Source organism: Anguilla rostrata, chromosome 4 (genome assembly GCF_018555375.3).
Source record: "Anguilla rostrata isolate EN2019 chromosome 4, ASM1855537v3, whole genome shotgun sequence".
Lineage (NCBI taxonomy): Eukaryota > Metazoa > Chordata > Actinopteri > Anguilliformes > Anguillidae > Anguilla > Anguilla rostrata.
Genome location: NC_057936.1, coordinates 47,404,596 through 47,427,728, shown reverse-complemented (window position 1 = coordinate 47,427,728; position 23,133 = coordinate 47,404,596). Strand labels below are relative to the sequence as shown.

At 40.8% G+C, this 23,133-nt stretch overlaps 1 protein-coding gene and 1 long non-coding RNA gene across 5 annotated transcripts in view; one reads left to right on the top strand and one right to left on the bottom strand.

Annotated features, from left to right (window-relative positions):
• The window catches only part of myripb (myosin VIIA and Rab interacting protein b), a 116,570-nt gene extending 103,049 nt beyond the window's left edge, over positions 1 to 13,521 (bottom strand). The window contains exons 1-2 of one of the 3 annotated variants that reach the window (XM_064332829.1): positions 13,175 to 13,521; positions 1,292 to 1,480 (exon numbers count right to left, since the gene is read on the bottom strand). In XM_064332829.1, coding sequence (XP_064188899.1) covers positions 1,292 to 1,401 — 110 coding nt within the window. In that variant the 5' untranslated portion in view covers positions 1,402 to 1,480; positions 13,175 to 13,521. The remainder of the gene's footprint in view (positions 1 to 1,291; positions 1,481 to 13,174) is intronic. The other 2 variants (XM_064332828.1, XM_064332830.1) reach the window with 2 other exon arrangements.
• A 93-nt stretch (positions 13,522 to 13,614) lies between these two features.
• Positions 13,615 to 18,834, top strand: LOC135253491 (uncharacterized). Of its 2 annotated transcripts, none has more exons than XR_010329631.1 (3): positions 13,615 to 14,076; positions 14,760 to 14,914; positions 15,364 to 15,694. It is a non-coding gene; the product is annotated as an uncharacterized LOC135253491 (long non-coding RNA). The 2 variants fall into 2 exon arrangements; XR_010329630.1 differs by lacking the exons at positions 14,760 to 14,914; positions 15,364 to 15,694 and adding exons at positions 16,959 to 17,039; positions 17,493 to 18,834 and having other exon boundaries at positions 13,616 to 14,076.
• The last annotated feature ends 4,299 nt before the right edge of the window (positions 18,835 to 23,133 follow it).

Sequence of the window (23,133 nt, the reverse complement as noted above, 5' to 3'; positions counted from 1 at the left end):
CTGACAGTGAAATACCGAATCGATCAAAAAATTGTGCGCGTTAGCACAAACCTGAAGTCAGTTTGATATGCCTGTCAGCTGCTATGGCCCTTGTAATAGCTGACACAGGCCAATATAGACATAGCCTACTGTCTGAAGTGTAGGATAAATGGCTGATTGCTATGCGCAGCCAGTGAACGGTTGACAACAGCACCCATCAAAACAGGATGTCACACAGAAGAGAGACAGGACGACACTGGCTGTCAGGCAAGCGAGTGAAAGGGCCGTGCCACCAGGGCCCCTGGGAGCAGGGACGGCAGACGGACACGCCCCCGCGCCCAGACGTTCGAATGAGGCTGTGACAGGGTTCAGAGGTCACCGCTCGACCCCCGCATCCCCTGCCAAGGCCCGTGCAGGGAGGCTGACCTAAACTTCTTCTTCCTTGACCAACTGTGGTGATTGTGTACCACACCTAACCGCCCTGTGCAGGAAATTCATATTACAGAGAAGCTAAACCCTGCAGATGAGGGCGACATAGCTCAGGAGGTAAGAGCGGTTGTCTGGCAGTCGGAGGGTTGCCGGTTCGATCCCCCGCTCTGGGTGTGTCGAAGTGTCCTTGAGCAAGACACCTAACCCCTAATTGCTCCCAATGAGTTGATTGGTACCTTGCATGGCAGCCTTTCACCATTGGCATGTGAGTGTGTGTGTGAATGGGTGAATGAGAGGCATCAATTGTAAAGCGCTTTGGATAAAAGCGCTATATAAATGCATTCCAGTCCATGAGGAACTATGATGCCATTTACCTGTTTAAAATGTCAATATCTGAACAGCCCCAGAAGAGAGTTGTTTTGTCACTCAGCAGTCTATAAAATTGTGTTTCTTGACACTTAGCAAGTAATGATGGCAGAGTGAACCTTAATAGGCTCCACAGGGAATCGCATTAATGGGAGTGCCAATCAAAAGACAAAATCGGAAAGCACTAATGGGCAAAGTACTTTTCTAGTAGCATTGGGAGACCGAGGCTTTATGTACCTCCAAAATGGATGGTGCCATCATGTAATCAGAGCCTCACTGACCAGACACTGATCATATGAAGGCCATTTTGGAGGTTTGTAAGGAAACTAACAGCACAGTCCAGCAGGCTGGCAGAAGGGCTCTATGGATGTGCTCTAGGCAGGACCATGCGGCTGTACACTTCACAAAGGCAGCTCCTCCACCCGGAGGGTGCAGGCTTGTCCTGTCCCCGCCCCACTGCTGTGAGCCAGCCACGGAACACTGACATCAATCACCGTGGTAACGGGCCGGTCCTCACCTGAGCCTCTCCTCCTCCTTCTTGCGGAGCTTCATGTCCCTCTGCACCACCTTCAGCACATGCTCCGCCTCGTCGTCCGTCAGGCCCGACAGGTCCAGCTTCCTACCCATGGCTGCCGGGGGCGCGTCGGCTGGTCGCTCAGTCTCAAACCTCAAAGCAAGCTCTTCTCAGGGGAAGAGGAGTGGGCACCTGAGGGTGGGGGGAGGAGCAGAGAGGAGACTCACTCGCTGTGACTGGGAAGGGGAGAGTGCACCAGGCCATGGGACTGACGCTAAATCTTACGAGCCGCCTGAATCATGAACCCAATCAATTATCAACCTCAGCTCTGGAGGGAAGCACAGTACACACAGAACAGATTTGCTGCTATTTTGCACTCTACCTTCACAGGGAACCATTTTTCAATTTCGCAATGAGAGGAGCTGAAAAGGATTAGTCATCACCCATCGGGAGGGATGTTTACACCTGGTGTCATTTATAGACATGTTTAGTGTGACATGGCCAGTGCTCACTTTTTCAGCTGAGGCAACATCAACGCTCTCAGTAGCCCTGACAATAACCAATACACTTTTCCGGAGGGAAAAAACACATAGCCTATACACACACACACACACAAATATTATATCCTCTGGACTGTCCTCAGGAAGTAACATTGCTAAAGACACAGGTACAGATACAGACACACACATCCACATTCTCACACACTCACAGGTGTGCACAAACAAATGCTTTACACACAAATACTTTTTTTCATGACAGTTTTGACAAATAACGAAATTCCAAAGTAGAAGTTGGGAAAGATCTCCCGGTAGTCTGACTGACTTCACAATGCCTGAATTCATAATTCTGCCATACAGCAAGATTCTTAAATTCCCTCTCTGCAGGAACACCTCCAATTTCAAGAGTGGAAAAGTGCCAGAGCATGACTGATTGCTTTTCGCATAAACAGTATGAAGAAACACTTTTTTGTTCTCGTTGAGTTCTTTGGTTACAAAAGGATATTGAGCCATCACACGTGTCCTCCTACGGATAAATCAGTTCAGCAGACTGAATTTAGGAGAACACACAAACACTTAACTACGCAATTAGGAAAGGTCATTCCAGTTATAAACACATGCTAATCTGACTGCATACCGTTTCCCACTACTAATTCAGCAATGTTACCCTTTACACCACCCGATAACTCGCAGGTTGCTACTCTTCTGATATGGCCTTCACATATCATGCCATCTAAGTTGCCCTGTACAATCTGATAATTGAATTAATAGTAATAATGAAATAATAATACACATTATCACTGTCGCCATCATAACAACAACAACCATCGTGCCAGTTCTCATACCTTGGGCTAAGGATAAGCGGTCTATATAGGCTATTTGAGAGGAGCCCTGCACTTAATTTTAGTACCATTGTGGGCGGGTCTTATCTTGGCTGGTCAACATGCCCATCACTCTCTGAATTCCCAGGAGGAAAGGATTGTTCATCTGGGCATTTTTTTATAGAACCGACCAGTGTGGGGGTGGAGGACACCAATTAGGCTACTTTATTGTGGTGCGTACGCTGCAAATCCATTTGACAATGCGAGCCATTTGAGGTGATTCAGAGTCGAGTCGGTGCCTTATTCAACCTCTCAGTTTCCAGCCGCCCTACGTCTCCCCATCTGCCTGCAGCACTCATCCACAAACTAAAGAAAAACAGCATAACAGCCTGATTCCATTTTTAAAAATGTTTTTTCTTTAGCAGTTCATTGACATTTACATGATGTACAGAATTTCCAGTTTTCAATCAACATGCGTCCTTAACTTTGTAGGCTATTACAAGTAAACAAGCATTAGGCTATTATTTTTTCTTCACAGGCTCATTTTGGTGATCAGTTGGCTTTAGTGACTGCAGAACTGTGTTTTATGGGGAAAAAAATGGTCTGATTTATTCGTCAAAATGATTGAATTCCAGCCGTTGCCTTATCACCAGGTCTCTGCAGTATTGGACACATGAATAGACCTACAGTACCCAGTGCCTGGCCAACTAAATTGTTATTTTCCAGCACTTCATTAATGAGCGATTTATAAAACTGCATATGCTCAGCCTCCTCCAGGACAGGAAATGGGATGAGCACTGATTCCGGTAATCTCTCTAATGAAACTGAATATGTAAATTACCTGCACAATAATAGAAGGCATAGCATGCGAGCAATGCCCAGCTCACAGAGAAGCGAATCAGTGCTTTGTGCTTTACTCCATAACAGTATCACTATCCATTATCTTAATGGGAAACTCGAACATGTGACTATTATTCATTTCATTTATAATACATTTCCACATTGTGTTACTCCAAGCAATTACTTTACAATCAGTAACCCACGATTCATGTTCAGAGGCACAACATAATCAATAGTTTCCGGCTATGCGTCATATAGCTTTGCATCACATTAATGACGCGTAAATGAGAAACAGAAGCTTCTTTATTGGTATTACTATCTTTGATGGAAAATAACAAAGCTGCTGGTAAACATCCTTGTAGGCACTATTAGCCTAAACATTGCTAAACAACATGTCTGATATAGCATTAGGATAATCTTTAATTCATATGCAATGATATAGCCTACGTGATACTTGCTACAAGATGGCATGAAGCCACATATGTAAAGGAATATAAAGGCCACAACATCACACAGACACGCACACACACACACACACCATAGACAGATCAGCTTATGTACATTTTCTGAAAAAGTGACAGGTACCCTGTGGCTTTCCACATCACAAGTAAAAGAAAGAACGTCTTCTGCCACAAGACAGAACTGCTCAGTTCAACCAATTACTGCAGGTACAGGAAACTGAAAGGGCAGGATTTTGTGTGTCACCCATGTTATGAGCAGGAATGGGCCCGTGTAATTACTAGATGGCAGGACTGGTGAACCGAGCTGTTCTGACTCACAGTCGGGGAGCTCTCTGGCTCCTGGCTCCCAGTGAGGAGGAGAGACGGTGTGGCCGGGAACGGGCCGTGCTTCTCCGGCAGGCAGCTCCAGACGCCCAGCCCTCCCGGCTGAGTGAGACGGCCGTGGAACGCCTGGCGAAGCGGCCCCATGATCCCAGGAGGGGACGGCTCAAACTGCTGCTTAAATTGGCAAAAGAGCCGAAAGAGCCCCGCCTCCCTGTCTCACCCCTGCCACCCAACACAACTTCACCGTCTCGTGGCCACAAAGAAATTCGCTCATGAATTTGGCCGACCCCAATGTTTCATTTTTAAAAACAGAAGTTCACTGCAGAAATGAGTTTGAAACAGCTGAAGCATGATATTTATGACCAAAATGAATGATATGCTAGAATGCATTGGTGGTATTTTTCTTTTACTTGGTTTCAGTGTGACCACTTGAGGTTCTGTGCTCAAGTTTAAATGACCAGTTTAAGAAAGCACAATACTCCCATTTCTCCCATTGTGTTTTTGAAACTCATTCCACCAGTAAAGGACGAAGCAGATTTATGGAAATTTCTCATCCAAATGCCTTACATACTTCAGGTGTTTTAATTCCAGTTTTTTGTAGTAATAATACAATCTTTTTTAAACTAAATTACTTTGGAAATTCAGTGATCCTTCAGCTGGCAACTATTTCTCCATGGTCTAAATTAGGTTATTTAAAGCTTTCTATTCAGGGATGAATCATAAATTACACTTGTATAACATACTCAAGAATGGCAAAGTTCAGTTTATTTAAATCTATCCTCTTGACCAGTAATTTTGATGGACCCTCCAGCTGAGAACAGGAGGAATGTGATTACACATGCTCTTTACCAACACTCCATAATCAAGCCTATTGTTCAAGAAGATTCAATAGCCAACAAACAAGGAAGACAATAGAGAACTCCTCAACATAAATGAGCGTCCATCTATCAGTGGTTGCAAATCCACATGGTTAATGCATAACACAAAGCTATTCATCTTTCATATAGCCTATGCATATACAATTAACAAAATAAAGCCTCTGCTTTCACAGTACATGTGTTTACCTATAATTTGATCAGGGGGAGGATAGACCTTCAACAGCTTCAAGAGTATGTCCTTGTCGACCGATCAAAGTATTCCCCCAATGGTTTGAGGAGCATGACATTAACATTATCCATACATGGCTTCCAGTTACCGAATGCAAACCAAATCAGCAATTAATGGACATTCTTGATCAATGCCTGAGACACCGTTTTCCCACTTATAGCAACTAGCCTAAACGTGAACAGATTGATTTTCACTTGATAGAGTGGTGCTGTATACCTCGATGGACTCCACATGGACATACCACGATGCATTCAGACCAGGCAGGCCATGCAAGGGAGCCTGTTAAGTTATACTTCACATTGGCAGCTCCATTTTTTAATTCAGTTTCCTGTAATTGACAGCATTGATGAGAAACAGAGCATAGAAGTTGCCGCGGACAAAGCCTGGAACACTGAAAGTGGGTTATTTGCACTTATGGACCGCCACGGATAACCACAATATTACCAGAGCCCCTGGCGTCTGTCGTTATCATCTGTTTCATAGAACTCAACAACAGCAACAACAGTAACAACGTCATCTCTGGGGTACAAACAGTCTGAATACAGTACCTGCAAAATACAATGGGGCACCAGGAGCGAATAAACAAATAAAAACAAATGGGCACAAAGTAGGCTAGAACATAACACACAGATGCATGTGTGAGCTAAAAGGGCACATTCAATCATGTGCTAAATTGACTGTTTGCTTTATCCTCTCAGTAAGTCTTAAGAGCCTTCAGTTAGCCTGTATCCAGAAGGATAAAGCTCACCATAACAATGAACTGACTGACTGGAACTCAGAGAATTTAATGCACTGATCTATGTATTGTTTTTTTACATAGATCTGTTTTTTTACATAGATCATTGTTTTTTGGCATCTGTCAGAATACATACTGGTCCCTGAGAAATGGCTATGCTATAGGCCTATGCCAAGCTGAACCTGTGTGTGGTTTGACACCGTAGACATTTAGGCAAGTCAAATCACTTCGTAGCATAACCTTTTGTCTGTATCTCTTTAAACCATCAGTTTTTTCTTTCTTTGTTTTTTTTTTACATCTATCTGGCTAACTCAGACTCACAAATCTTTCACAGCCCAAAAAACAGGAACACTTTGTCAAGCAAGCATTGCATTAAACCCATTAGCCTAAATACTGCGGAAACAGTTCTTCAGATATATCTTTTTAATTGTTGTTCCAAACAATTATGAAGCTAAAGTCACCAATTAAAAATACACACATACAGTGCAGCGGAGACATTGAGTGAACATGGTCTATTCCCAATAGTTTTGACTGTGTTCAGCCCATCAGCAATTTAACACCTGCTCCAGTGCACAAAGACATCCAGTAATCTATAGTAAAACAGAAAAAACAAAAGCATAGTTTGTACCACCATTTTTTCTCCTACATATTAGTCTCATAAATGTCCTCATATAAGACAGTGTGACATTTTAAAAACCTTCTTATATAGACAATGACAAAGCGATTTGGACATGCTGCTAAAACCCGACTGTGAGTCACATAATAGAATGAAAGGCTATTTCACTCCCCAATAAAACACCCCATATCCTTAAATGTTTCTCCTTTTTCAGCTTGAGGCTTTCTACCCAGCTACCCAGCAAACAGGAAAACTGACAGGCAAACGCCTTAACAGTTATTAAATTAGTCAAAATCAATACTAATAAAACTAAAACTAAAGATCAATAAAACGAGAAAAATACATAAACACACCTTCAATGGTCTGGTTCAATATATCATTGTCAAAGTACATTCTGATCCTGTGACCTCAACAGTATATTACCCATCATTCACATCACTGTTCCAACCTGCAGACTTCCATGTCATGGCTCAAGATAGCCTAAGTCAGTCAGGGCTTGGATAGCACAAGATCCAATGCCTCCTGGGAACTTGCAACTGGAATCAATGTTGATTCCAGTGAACAGATAAACCAAAACAGTTTTGTAATGTAGGGGGCACTGTGTACAGCAATATGTTCAGCAGAGGTCTTGCCTCTCTGTGCTAATTAGCAAAAGGTCAGATGGCATTCATCACCATGTGGGTGGCTCCTAAAGTCTTAGCAAAATCTGGTCATCCAACCATCCTCTGGTATGATCAGCTAGGCTATTAATGGTCTTTATCCGCGTGAGAGTTCTAACGAACAAGACTAAGAAACCTTGTATATGGCTGGACCTAACACAAGTGATCCGGCCGACCAATGGTGTAACTTCATCACTCAGTCACTCACCGACATTCACAATTTATTTTTTTATACATTGGAAAGTAGGTGGTTTTCACTAGCAAATAGCCAATCTCTCATTGCACATTTTTATTAGGGTTTACAAATAAACTACTAAACATGGTGAAAGTAAGAATATGTCGTAGTCTGAAATAGAAAATATTGCAAATGCCTCAGAGGTAAACAGCAACACAGTGTGAACCGACTGTGTTTAATCTCCAAAGTATGGTCTTCTTACATAAACCATGCAACTGTGACACATTTCAGATCTTCCAGGCTTTGTTTAGCCTAATCCATCATAAGATGTTCAGAGACACCTCAGCATATGACAAAGGAATTAATGGAAATGCTGTTTGTCTGCGGATGTCTTAAGTCAAAACTAGCTAGCTGAAAATTAAAATTGTGAATTCTCTCCTGTGATGAATAAACTCATCAGTGGAGGAGGCAGTACTGAGAAACAGAATCAGAATCATTAAAATTCCTGAAGACTGTTTATACAGACTACTGTCCACTGCCATTAGCCATACAGGAACTTGTGAGAGAAGTGTTGGCTTTAATTAGCCTACACTTTCAGTTAGATCCAACTAATGGTAAGCAGCAACTGGAGTTTGTGCCTGGATCCCACAATTTTCTCTGAAAAATGGTCAAATTTGAATCCACATATCTCCATGTAAAATAACATCTGCATCTGCTAAACCCTTATCTGAGAGTTTGCTATCATTTTGTTTTAGGCTAATTTACAGAACACCAGAATCTGCCTGTGCATGAGGGCGTTTGTCTCAATTTCCATCTCTCCTTGGGATCAAATAATAAATCAAATAATAGATTGAAATGCCACTTTGACAGCCAATCTGGAATGACAAGTGTGTACAAAGCTACTGGGCACCAATATTTAATCAATTTTGAGCCCTGCTTTACAAAATGCACTAGACACACGTGCAAATGCATGGTTTGATTACACAATATCCTGCTACACTTCTAAATGGCTGGGTACTTCCCGAATACCCACAACAACTTACATCCATACCGTGAGTAACTTTCACGTCTGTCTAAGGAGCACAAAAACAATGGAAACGCCACAATGAAAAATCATCAGTTTCGCAAATTACAGTACAATAACAAAGACACTGTTAACACAAAAACATCATGATTTAGCCTAAACCTTGCACCAACAGGACTGTTGTGATTAGGCCTAACTCAATACAACGGTTGTCTTTATCCTAATGGTTCCTCACCTGAAGATTAATGGGCACACCAACATTATGGAAGGAGGGAAAAAAAACTATCCATAAGATCATATTTCTCAGCAACTTTCAAATAAGTCAAACTCTGGGGAGAGGGGCATGACTTATTCTGTATTAAAGCAATTTTCCCATGGTAAGCACTGATTGAGAGTCTGGTGAAAGCCTCCTCTCCATCACTCCATTCTTCTGAGTTCACAGAGCTAATATATCAATCCCAACACACCTCATTACCCTGGGTATAAAGCCCATCAGAGACCCGCTGTCTGACTCACACTGCCCTTTCCAGGGACTTAGGACGCATTCTCTCTTTTGACAAACACAATTATCATTAATCTGATTATCTAATCTACGTTTGATTTTGATACACCCATAAATATTAGCCTACTTTTAAAATATTTATTATATGACCAACATGTGTGTGTGTATATATAGCATATTTTGTTTTCATCTAAAAATAGAAAACTCTTCTAGAGGCATAGTGTATTATCTTGGTGGCACTATGTAATGTTATAGGTTATGTTAGGCAATACCTGTATAAAAGAACTGTAAGTTAGAGCTGGGCGATATACCTGAATTTTTTATTGTGATAAATGTGTTTAATTTCAGTCGATATCGATAATTACTGATCATTCACGGTAAAGAAAATTTTAAGATAGTGCTTCCGATATTGCTTGTGTCGAAAGTGCTGCGACGAAAACAGCGACAGATTTACCAACTAGCCACATCTGTTCAAAATGTAAACAAGTCAGGCAGTTTTCACGGTCGGGAAAATTTTTATGACAGCGTACTCCAAAGGGTGGAAGCGGCTAAAGTGATAAAATAAGTTTGTTGAATTCCCGCTCGTGGTTGGTACGTTTTTCCTGCACAGTTTACACACAACGGTGTTATGATATGTTGCTTATGATGTTGATCGCTGTTATGTTTGATGCATGTCAGGATTCACTGTTTAAAAACTGTGTTTTTATGCTGCTGTACCTTGCCTTGTTAAACTTTAATTAAACTATAGTTTATATCGGTCAGACAACCGAACATACACCTGTTAAATGACTGGCTGTTTGCGTGTCACTCGTAGCACGCTCCATTATAAAGGGATATGATAGACTGTTTATGAACCAGGGAGGGAGCACGCTTGGGATTTGTTCATGCGAACAAACTTTGCGTATTTGATGTGCTTTCCTGGTGGTTTGCATTTAATGAATTTGAGTGTAAACCGCCAGGAAAGCACATCAAATACGCAAACTTCGTTCGCATGAACAAACCCCAATCGAACATTCTATCGAACAATTTTATTATTGCTATTGATCAAGTGTCTAACGCCGGTACATATCGCTATCGTTTTATCGCCCAGGCCTACGAGTTACTTTTGTTTGGATGCATTTGTCTTATGCCATCCAAACGAAAAACCGCAGCTACTGTAGTTAGTAAAGCAGCCTTTTCAGCACTTTGGGGGAGGACATGACTTCTGACTGGCTGACCCTGCTTTTACTGGGCCAAAACCTAACAGGCATATTGCCCGCAGCATCAGAACAGAAGGCAGAACAGACAAAACGCAAATGTCACAGGAAATGGTGCTGTCAACAAAGCTGTCAACAGTGTCACTGCTTAACACCATTATACCAGAATTCTATCTGATCAGTTATCCGTTATTATGAAAATATCACACAGGGATTATTTGATCATCAGACACCTGGACATTTAGGCTACATATTTTTAAACAAAATCATCTGCATGGCTGGATATTTTACTGAAGCAATCCAGGATATGCACCTTGTTGACTGGCAGTGCCACACCCAGAATTTAAACCTGTTAGTCACATATCCTAACCAGTAACCACTATGCCAGAGTGCCTCACCGACATTTGAAACAATATTTGAACAGGATAATAAAAGACCAGTGATTCAGCAGATTAGAGTTGAAGGACAGCTTCAGCCCATAATGGACTTGGAGACTTCCATCAAAGAAGACTTTTGTAGATATTTATGTACAGGACATAGGCTACACACTGCTTGCTACATGTTGCACCCTCAAATGCTAAGTGTAAAACTTTTTCACTGCAAAGCCAATCTGCATTTAAGTAAGTGGAGTTTTGAAAAGAGTTCAAAAGCCATTTTCACAGATCACTCTTAAATACAGCAAGCCTATATAATGCACTGTGCCATCCACTCTATGAAATTATTTGTGTGCTGTATTCTTCGGGGAATTTAATACAGCGTGTGTGTCACTTTAGGGAATTCGAATGTGATTTTATTTTGTGCGGTTGATATTTAGCCTAATTCAAGGTTGGTATATAGCCTAGTCTATAGCCTATTTGTTTTCAATATAGGCTAGCGTAATGCCATTGTTTGAAGAATTCCAAAAGGTACCCCCTGAGTTTAAAAATCCCAGTCTCTTGAAAGCAACACAGATGTAGGCATAAGGGCAACTTCTTTCACTTGCAAAAGCCAAAATTGCCTGGACTACTGAGTAACTTCCGTATTAGTTAGCTACTCAAATTAGGTAGTCGCCTTCCAATGTTACAAGAATCACCAGCTTTACCATTGGATACCCGTGCTTGCCAGCTTATGCTTGTCCAATATATGGGTTTCATGGTTCTGCATCCATGGCTGGAAAAAGTCAAATGTCTAATGTGAACTATATGTGTGGTACAGACAGAATGAAGATGGATTAGACTGATTTGCAACCATATTGAAAATCTATCACATTCCCCACAACCAAAACAAACACACAATTTTCACACACACATGGAAGCCTTGCATAGCTCTACATAATTTTCCATGGGAATACCACTGTTCAGACCAATGACTGGAAAACTATGGAATACTGGAAAACTTGGGACATGATTACATAGGGAATGACTATAAAAGCACTTAACCAATCCATCTGTCTTACACCCTAAATGGTGTGCCACCTATTACCAGTGCTCCCCCAAAAAAGATTTTGTTATTTATTTCAACGGGACTCAAAGAATAAATTTAAATAAACATTAATAAGTGCCTATAAGCATCACACAGAAGGAGCCTAACTTCTTAAAATTAATTTATCCAGCTGATCACAAATAATGGCACCCAGCAGAAACAGGAACAATTAGGCTACTGCGCTTAAATCCATATCTAGTCCCATTCTACCACAACCTGCTCCGCATTTCCATTTTGAGTCTGATTCACCACCCATAGTTCTAAGTCCATGTCCACTTTTTATTACAATGCACTGCAAAAGTGAACCTACTGCTTATTTTATTGGTACAATCCCCAAGTATGGAGCCTACAATTCAACGTGTTGCCCTAGTAGTCTCACCAAAAATGTGATAATTTGCATCTTTAATCTTTTTTTCCCTCCTTAAATAATCGCAGCATTACTTGAAATGCAGGGCTCAGTTACAGAACAACCATCTAAACAGAATTTTAGTCTAACGTCACCTCGACTTGTATTATACTGCATCACAATGGGCATTGCACTCCTGATCCTCTTGCATTCTACCGCATTACAATCGGCATTAGCTCGTGATTTCCCACGACGTCAAATGCATTGTGCATTTTATCAGTAATATATCCTTACGGATCTAAAAGCCAAAAATAAATAAATAAAAAAATAGACGAAAAGTATGCAAATCCTCAAACTACGCGAATCGCCTATTAATGGCACAAGTTTACACAAACACCGCAGAATGATGCACTGACATCATTAACTGTTCTGAAACGTCATGGCATTTCAAGGTATAACTCATGATCCACCCGGATACGTAAAGGTTTCTGACATATTCACATCAGTCACCTTTTCTGTGTGCTGTCCTGCAGGCAAACCCTTTAATATTTGGTCATTCAAAAACAATCGCTCCACAATCAGGACGCATTCTACCTTTAACAAACAAGACGGTTCACAAACATTGCAGCAGTGACCTTTTCGATATAATGTTAATAAGACCAGGTAACACGGTGACAGTAGCCTAATTCACCACCTCTTTGATACCAGCTGTTGAAGATGCTACGTAACCTTAGCTTATGACGGTTATTTTTCTTGTCATTATAGCTTGAGTAATGTGTTTACCTGTGCATACGTTTGGTTGTACATAAACAAATGCTCGTCCGTGAAACTGCATCAATGCGAATAACCTGAAAAAATAACGTCAAGTGCTTATTAACATATATCGTTCCACGACGCGATAAAGTTAGTTCTGCCCGTCTATAATGCAGTTCATTCAGGAAACATGTCAACTGCGAACGTAACGTGTTTCTGTTAGCTAGCCAAAGGTGCAAGCTCAAATAACCGTAGACAAATAAAAATAAAATGACCCAATATTGGCAACACAAATTGTATCCATGCGTGCCCTCTGTATGCCACAGAAGGTCGGGGAACAGGTAAATTGATAAAAATCACAAACTTACTTAAATTCACTCTCCTGGATACTTCAACTGCGTTTGCGTTAGTCTCCTCTGCTAGTCCGAGTCATGCGGTGGTAAGAGCCTTACAAGCACACTGGCTAGTCAGGCGATTTGCGTGAAAGAGAGCCACTGTTCGTGAGACGTGCGATCAAGCCTACACTTAATTTTTCGCCGTGTAATGTGAATGGAGCACACAGGTTGGTAATTCCCTTTTGTCCAGACGGGGAAATAGAGGACAGTTTAGTAAAGATGCTTCTGTCTCAGTCAGGGTCGCGATATTCACCGGGTGATTCCATCTTCTCTCAGCACCTGGGTCTCCCGCGGAACAGCCAATCAAACAGCGCGAATCAGCTTCGCAACTTCCCTTCGAAACGAACGCACCCGTAGAATTAACTCAATTGTGAAATCCCGTTTCTGGACCAATTTCGAGAGAAACAATTAAGTTATTATCATGGCCACGTAAGCATATAGGATTTGTGCTCTTTAGCATGGCCATTCATTTACTAAACCTAGCCGAAGTATTTGATTTATGGTGTTATTGATCATGATGGCATGAAGTGTCCTCAGGTAGCCTACAACACCGATGTCTTCTTAAAAGGATTAGTTTACCATTGTAACATCGTTTACTTTATAAAAATGCATATCGATTCCTTCATTACAGAGTGCGCTTAGGATCAATTTCCATTTGGAAACTGTTCTGCTATATTCATTTTTAAACAGTAGCCTATATCACTGTGCCAAGTTATCTCATGTAGTAGATTCAGTATTTTTCATAGAAATGAAAATCCCATTCGTCAAATGTTATTCACAAGAAAAAAGAACAAAGTAGACGGGTGGATTGGGAGAAATTACGTCCTTTCAAATTTCACCATTGTCTTCAAGTTATCTTCAGTTGGGAGGCCAAAGTGAGTAATAAGCTAATTATGGATATCAAAGAACTCAATTAAAACACACATTTATTAACTGTTTATTTCAATACAGATGAGATTGGCTTTGGTGGAAGATCCATTTTTGTGATAGTCATTTTGCTCAAAATGTATTTGTTCAAATGTACCCTTAATATTGGGGGACATAGTCATAGTCATTGCGTATAGTAAAAGGATGAGAAAATGCCACTGTGAAATGCCTATTAGTGCTGAACGATTCCGTATCTCTTGAAATGACAACTTTTTCTGTTAAGCCCAATCTTATCACTGAATTTCATTACATGTATTTTCATAATTCTTCTCAGGAATTTGATTCAGTAAAGTTAATTTCATGTTGATTTACATTTATACATTTGTTTCCCCCCAATAATTGTGATTTTGTGTGTGTGTGGTTGGCGGGGGGGGTACTTTTGGTTTTAAAATCCCTACTGAGATAAACTTAAGACCGCTTTAAAACAAAAAGTTCCCTTTAGCGTTTTCATTAGCTTAATTTGGATTAGTTCATGTGTAAATGAAAGATCATTGCAAAAAAAAAAAAATATGTATACATATATATATACACGTTTACTTATGTGAGGCTGGGCTGAAAATGGTTTGGTAAATAAGGCTTGATAAATCAGCCTTGGTATCAAAACGTCCATTAGTGTCTGACTGGCTGTCAGTTTGGGGCATTTCCCTACAGCTGGGCCCTGTACCCAAGGAGTGTGTGTGCCAGGTCCTGTCACTCACCGGCCAGATGGCAGCACTCTCATCACTCACTCTGCGCACATTCCAGACCAGCACCCTGTTTGCTCACCTGTTGCCCGACTACCCACAGGTGTGCGCTCGTCTGCCTAGCAACCAAGCTCCACTTAGCTCTGCACACTGGCCCCTTGATGCTGTCCCCATTACCTCTGTCCCGGGCTCCGGCTTGCTATGTATTCATGGCGCTGTTGCAGTTGCTTTTCAGACCTTTTTACTCTGCTGTGTGTCTAACTTGTCTTTTGGAGTGTTATCATGTCAGACGAGCCACTGTGTTGCATCTGTTCTCTTGCAAAATAATATTCTCACAATAAAAGGGATGCACTACCCTACCTGCTACCAACTACCTGTAAAAGCATTGTTTCCATTGTTTTATGCAGCTCACGCAATTTTTTTCATTGTGAGTTGCTTCTCGTCATTGAAGTCCTTTTTCATACCACTTGTCTCTGTGTGCATTTTGAGCATGTGACTTCGGAATTAGAATGCTGTCATTTTGATGTTTGCTTCCCCTTCTGTTTGGTCCAGGTGGTTGGACAGAGAGAGACCTCCACTGTTTGATTTTCTGCCAGTTCTGTGAGACCCGATTGAGGACACACAATTTCACAGCATCAGTTCACAGCATATTTATTATCCACATTTTTCCCAGATCTGTGCTGGACATACCATTAAACCACCATAAATGTTGCCAAAAGGAAACAACCATTCACTATATTTTGAGGTTCCTCTGCTGTAAATTAAGAGCAAATGCTATTAACATCTTCAGCATTTTTTTTTCATGCATTCATGTGTGTGCCATGTAAGCTATTATACAAACAAAATCATATGAAGCTTTTTATGTCTGCTCTCCTAGATGTATCAGCAACAGTGCTAGGGTTCTCAAACCGGAAGACTACAAAAACATTTTTTTCTCCCCCTAAAACATCCATAAGAGTTGGTGTAAGCAGGTTTGTTGTTGTTGCTCAACCAGCCACTGGTGCAGATTTATCAGTACTGGATGTAAGCTGCAGATGTGGAAGTTGGTCAGGCAGGCAAGTCAATGGAGATGGCAGTTTGTCTATTTATCAATACCCTGCAGGAGCAGGAGCTGGAGGAGAACCGGGGAAAAGTCTTAGCGCAGCACTAACACAGAGAAGAGGATTACGATCTGGCCCAGTTCCTCTTCTGTTCACTCATACAAGAAAATCACTACAGCTTTCCAGAGGAGTACATATTGGTGTTGCAGCAGGTCTTTTTTTAAAGGGGAAAGTAGAGCGTAGGGCCCTGTTTTTGCAGTCAAGGCACGTGTCAAATAGCATGCTGTAACTCAAGGCAGTGGCGAATTAGAGTGCTTCACTTTTGGAGACTGTATCACACCTGCAGCAGGGCGAACTGGCAGTTTCGTCACACCTGATATATGTGGCTGAAAGATTCACAGTCTTGGGCATCTGTACATTAACCGCCCCATATGTTCAGCGTTTTATGTGTGCATTGATAAAAACACAAAAATAGCACAGAGCATCTGTGTTTGAGTTACGAGGTGGTCTGGATGGGTCAAAATGTATCATGTTTATTTAATAATCTTTTATTAATATTTTTATTTAATAATTTACTATTATTTTAAAAAGTAATAATAATTTGGTGCCCAATATGGGGCAGACCAACTCTCAACCTAACTTGACATGTCTAATTATTTGCAGTCACAGCCGCATTCATGCGCAAACCCCACCTCCTCCTCCAAAACACATGGTGTCACCAGTCTGCTTCTTTTCACACCACAGACCTCAGCCAAGCTTGCACAGAGTGGGGTTGGAGGATGACCATTTATATTTATCTTTGACATTCAACCAGCAGAGTTCGCTGATTGAATGTCAAATGAAACAACTGCGGACACACAATCAAACCTTCCCATACCTTGGCTGAAGCAATCTATGCAGCTAACTGCTGCAGTCGACACCCGTCCTGTCTGAATTCAGTGGATTTGATCTGAGACCATGGGGCTCATCATCGCTGCGTGATGCCTTAACTGAATTAACTACCCAGTAGCCCCATCAAAATGACTGATTCTACACCAAATTAGATGTGTCAAATATTTTTAATTTCAAAGTGGTCAACACATGCTCATGCAAATGCCTTTATTGCAGACTATGAAACATCTGAGCCAGGTTGAGATGGTATATATTCTGTTTGCACTGGAAGAAATGAGCAACTCCACTAGTGCTCAGGTATGTTTGTGCTACTGTTGTCAGTAAAACAGGGCACATTTTCTCTCTTGGTGTATATTACAAATAATTACCGTATAGAACTCTTATGAAACAGTGGAGGCTGCAGTAACTATAATTTGTTACTAGTGTGGTTAAAAGTAATGCTGATCATAGCAAAAACAGGAAATATTTGGCTCTTAAAGCTCTACTTAGATTGCATATTTTACTTTTCGATGCACTGTATTTCAAATTCTCTGAGTGGGTGAAAATAACAGAAAAGACCCAGAAATGTTCTTGCAGCTTTCTGTTTCATCTTTACACAGCCAGTTTGCTTCTGGTTACCATGATAGCTTGCTGTCCTGTTGCTTGCCAACAGCTGACCTGAGGTGATTCGTTTAATAACAGTGATGTTAAAATCTCTGACGCTAGAATCAGGGTCACCTTAGCATGCCCCTCCACTCCTGTTTCACATAGGTCGGCTGTATTGGGGGAATCAGAAGGAGCTGTCAGCTGAGACAGGACCAGAGGAGGAGAGAACGATGGACATTATGATTTCATCCACAGCAGCACAGGCGCTCACCGTTCTGAATTTGCATTAATATCAGCACTTATAAACCTGTGTTCTCACCAGTGTAATTTTCACACCATATCTTTCTCCACATCTTATCTTAATGCATTTTAGTGTTTGATGTGTGACCTGCTGGACCTCCCTCCCTGTTTCTACAGTAATGGATTAGTGGAGTTCACTGTGACATACAATGGGCCTAATTTCTCTTCAGTGCCTCCCAGTGCACTCACTGGAAATTCATTGTTGGCATGTGGCTGTTAGTTGCTGTTTTGAACATGTTCAGCAGCGTGTGTGTGTGTGTGTGTGGGCATGTATAACTATCTGTGTGAGAACCAAATGTCCTCACAAGGATATAAATATGAGGAGAATTACGCAAGGTGGGGACCTTTTGCTGGTCCCCACAAGTTCAAGAGGCTGTTTTAGGGTTAGGACTTAGGGTTAGGGTTAAGGTTAGGCATGTAGTGGTTGAGGTTAGAGTTAGGCTTACAAAATGAATACAAGTCAATGGGAAGTCCTCACAAGTATAGCAACACAAACATGTGTGTGTGTGTATGATATCCATTATTTTTAAATTTTAATTTTCCTACTTCTTCAAGCCCCCATTTGTGTATTTAGCTGTGACCAGGTCAATATCATAACTGACAAATTGCAATTTAATATACACTTAAACACACTTAATAATAATAATACTGTATTTTCCTGATTAGCAGTACAGCACAAAAACACAGCGAGGGACTATTGTAGTTTATTCTGCAGGGAAACCTCATTGCTAATTACACTGAAATCTCAATTCCCTGAAAAACCTTTTATTGTAATTTGCATCCATTATTGAACATAGCCCTATTGCTGATTTTTCAAGCTAGAGCACATTATGTTCTATTTAAGCTGTTTAGTTTTCACTCTTAACAAGAAAACTTGCAAAAAAACAGCAAAGAATAAGTGATAGAAAGCATCATCATGATTTGTTAAGAATCGGGGAGGCAGTTTTTTGAATCCAGAAAAAAAGGTGAAAAGCACGGTGTGCATTTGTTGGATTTGTTACATTTAAAATTATAATTAGGATCATTGTTTTAAAACCACCTCCAAATACAGTGAGAAAATGACGACAGGATGAGATATTGAACATTGGAACCATTCATTGTTAGTCTGCAATGATTCTGCAAGACTGTTCATATATTTATGTCTTTCATGAATGTATTGAGATAATTCTGCTTCGTGATCGATTAAAGCTTCGGCGGAAAGTTGCATATGGAATATTGTCCCCATGGTGGTGTCATTTGTTAAACTTTGGATTCTGATCAGTTATGAGCACTGCTAGCCTGCAGTTTCACCTCCAGCCTGCTTCTCTCCTTCTGTGGGTTTATCATTGTGCAAGTCTGTTGCCCTGACAATTAAAGGAGGAGAATCACCATCAGTCAATAGGCGTGTCAATGCTGCAGCAGGCCCAGCTGTCCATAAGCATGGCTCACTTCACATGAAGCATCAGTTGCAACAAGCATGTTTCCAAAATGCCTGTTAATCAGCTAATTTATCCAGAAATAGCAGCACGCTGGACCGATTTCAGAAAAAACAGTTCTCCTAGATACTTTCTGAGGTGCCACCTACGCTTAAGTACAAAGTTAAGGAAACTATGTGAGATTAATAACTGCAATAGCTGCATGAGACTGAACTCTTCCATCTTCATTCAAAATTGAAACTTAGTACATAAATTAATTACTTGGCAAAACAGGGGTCACATACTGTAAGAGAAATGACAGAGGAACCTGTATCTGACATCTTTCATTTTTTCCCATTTAATTTTGTTTAAATTGTAATGAATTAAACTATGAAGAATTAACTAAAGTATTACAAAATGACAAGTTAAAGTTCAGCATTCCATTCAAACCAATGAAAAATTTAAAAAATGATTAGTTCGTAAAACAGGCAGCATTGTGCATCATAAATACCAAAGGATTATAGAGGGGCCATTTTAAAACCATTAATCAAATTAACACCATTAAATGTGACAAGAATGAATTCCTTGCCACCAACTTCCGCAGTTACACTACAATATCAAAACATATTATGCATTTTATGTACGTGTTATTTCCTAACTGAATAGAGGTGAACAGAACACAGCGGTGTTTTCAGGTATAAATGGATATTTTGCTGATAGGCACTGCAATACATATTTCAGGTTTGTGATGAAACTGAAAACAGATACAAGGACAAATTATGCTTTTCATTGTTTAAAATATACACAATACGCTGGGGGCCCAAGGGATGGAACGGAGAGAGGCAGGGACGGGAGGGTGGGAGATTGCTCAACAGAGGGATGTAAATTATTTTGACTGTGAACTAACTTGTGTGAAAAGTAAAAAAAAAAAAATTTTTTTAAACTGAATTACAAAAAAATGCAAGATTGTGCTATATTCCTCACAGCTACGTTTGTTTTCTACAAACTGATTAAAAAAAATAATTTGTGCATCTTCAAAAGATACAAATGACTTCCCTGTCTGATCCCAGTGGTCATGCTAAGAGCAGGCCTATTATGCTTTAAGAACATCTTATCCATATTTAACCGTGAGAATGGCACCGGATTAAGTAAAGGTTTGCATTGAAACCCTTCGCCTAACGCATAAAAGCCTCTTTGTGACTGAGGCCCAGCTTGGCGAAACTGCTGACATGGCTATGCAGCAATGGAGCATTTTACTGGCTCTACCTCACTCGCCTCTGAGGGTGAAGGCTGTTGAATAAAGTTTAGAGCAGATACATATTTAAAGGGACTTTATTAGAATCGCTAGTGTGTGTGCATTGCTTTGGGGTGGGCTGAGTCATGTCACTAAGAGAAGCAGAGCAGTGTAGTGTAAGACCATGCAAAGGGCTGTGTCTGCAGAAATAAAAACCAATCAGGCAGTGCCATGCCCAACACTCTCAGGACCCTGGCAGGCACATTTCCATCCAGTCTTTGCCAAGAAAAAGTTTCAACTGGCGAGCAAACAGCAGATAATCTGCATGTGCTTCCTCTAGCCCAACATATCTTGATATGTATGCCACCACTGAAGTGCTTATTAATGAGACGGGGGAAGGGATGGGGGGTGCACATAGATGCCTTCTCCGTTTTATGAATAAAGATCAAAGGATGAGACTATGAGCAGGCTTTGAAATGGTAGTCTTATTGAGGAAGTCGTGAAGTCAAGGGTCAAGAGGGGAGAAAACAGGAATGACTGCCAGCTGAGCTGGATTGAAGCACGCTCTTGATTTTCCATTTACTTGCAAATCCGGAAGCTATTATACTAGTGACATTTGTTTTCAAGCTTGTCCTTTATGAATGGTTGACAGTGAAAACTACTCATTTATGTTGCATGAATTATTCATTTTTTGCCAGCCAAGACATGGGTTACAATTCACAATGCAATATACTGCCAGTACAGATAGTGTTTACAGCCATGGATTTTCACAAGGGAAAAGGCTGACAGTTGCCGGCAAAGCTACATTTGATTTCTACAGTTAGTACTTCAATGAAAAATTATAAAACCAGGAACTAATTAAGACATGTTCTTAATGTTTATTAATGTTTGTTTTGGCCTAGGAAGCATGATCAGACGTGTTACATTTTTCGAAATGAATAATCATCGAAGATAGCAGTAACAAGGTGTCCATGGATTGAGCAATTAGCATGACATCATAGTTGATCCAGCTGTCCTGACACCCACTCTAGTCTATGTCATAAAAACAAGCTTGAATTAATTTGAATAGTATTTGTCCTTAGCTTACTCACATTTATATTAAACAGTATTTTTTCTTCCCCAAACTAGTTAATGAGTTCAGAAGTTTCACCAAACTGCTTGTGAATGAAAAAACAAATCTAAATTTGCAGTGATTTGTTAGTACACATTAAGTTTCCACTGTAAGTTAATAATATATGTCCTTTGAATCATGTCAACAGTGAACCAAAAATATAATGATTGATTTATATTGACTTTTACTAAAAATGTGCAGTTAGCAACAAATAAAATTGACTTTAGACTGTAGAAAGTTAATGAAGGAAAAAAACATGCAAGTACTCTTTAGATTTTAAGTGCAAACACCCTTTTCCTTTTGCTGTAAAGCAGAACATTTCTGTAGCAGTGTATTCTTTTGCACTTTGCTTTGAAATGCCTCTGCAATGAAGGCTGAACATTATTTCATTTCCTCTTTTCAAATCATGGGAACAAAACATCTCAAACCAATCATCTCTGATAATGAAAACATTAAAGTCATGTCGCATACATAAATGGTAAATGGACTGCATTTATATAGCGCTTTTATCCAAAGCGCTTTACAATTGATGCCTCTCATTCGCCAGAGCAGTTAGGGGTTAGGTGTCTTGCTCAAGGACACTTCGACACGCCCAGGGCGGTGCTGGACCCAGATCTCAGATGACCCAGGGCTCGTGTGCTTTGAATGAGAAAAGAGGCCTGCTGATGGTGTGGTGTGTAATGTACACATTGCATTGGATTGCCCCGCTGATTCTCTGTTGCTCAGACCACCTGGATGCTGATTCACTCAATTGTTTGGGCCTTTTAACAAGACTCTTGTTCTCAAAAAAACTGAGAAAGTCTTTCTCAGTTCATGTTATTTCAAGCTTCCTGGACAATTCATTCCATGGAGAGCACAATATACAGTAGCTTGTGAGTTCTCACCTTTTTTCAAAGTGACAGCCACAGAACAGTGGAACATACAGAGACTGTTTCAGAGTAACAGTGTAGTGGTACATACAGACATTGTACAGAGTCACAGTGCAGTGGTACATACAGACAGTGTACTGAGTCACAGTGCAGTGGTACATGCAGAAAGTGTACAGAGTCACAGAGCAGTGGTACATATAGACAGTGTACAGAGTCACAGTGCAGTGGTACATGCAGACAGTGTGGAGGCACAGAGCAGTGGTACATACAAACACTGTATGGAGTCGTAGAGCAGTGGTACATACAGACAGTGTACAGAGTCGCAGAGCAGTGGTACATACAAACGGTGTACTGAGTCAAAGAGCAGTGGTACATACAGACAGTGCACAGAGTCACAGAAGAGTAATGCATACAGACAGTGTACAGAGTCATATTGCAGTGGTACATACAGGCAGTGTACAGAGTCACAGTGCAGTGGTACATACAATCAGTGTGGAGTCACAGAGCAGCGGTACATACAGACAGTGTACAGAGTCACAGTGCAGTGGTACATCCAGACAGTGTACAGAGTCACAGTGCAGTGTACAGACAATGTACAGAGTCACAGTGCAGTGGTACATACAGACAGTGTACAGAGTCACAGTGCAGTGGTACATACAGACACTGTATGGAAGTCACAGAGCAGTGTATTCCCATTAATTACACCAAAAGCAGCTTGTTATACCACATTGCTCCCCCGTCTCTCCTTTGTGACCTCACCTCCATGGTGGCACAACATTTGGGCATGTGCAGAAGCCGTTCGTATTAGTGCAGAAAGACCATTAAATGTGCATGATAAAGTCTCCCCAGTGGGAAACAGTGATCTTTAAAGCAGGATTAGTGGGAGATCTCGGCCAGG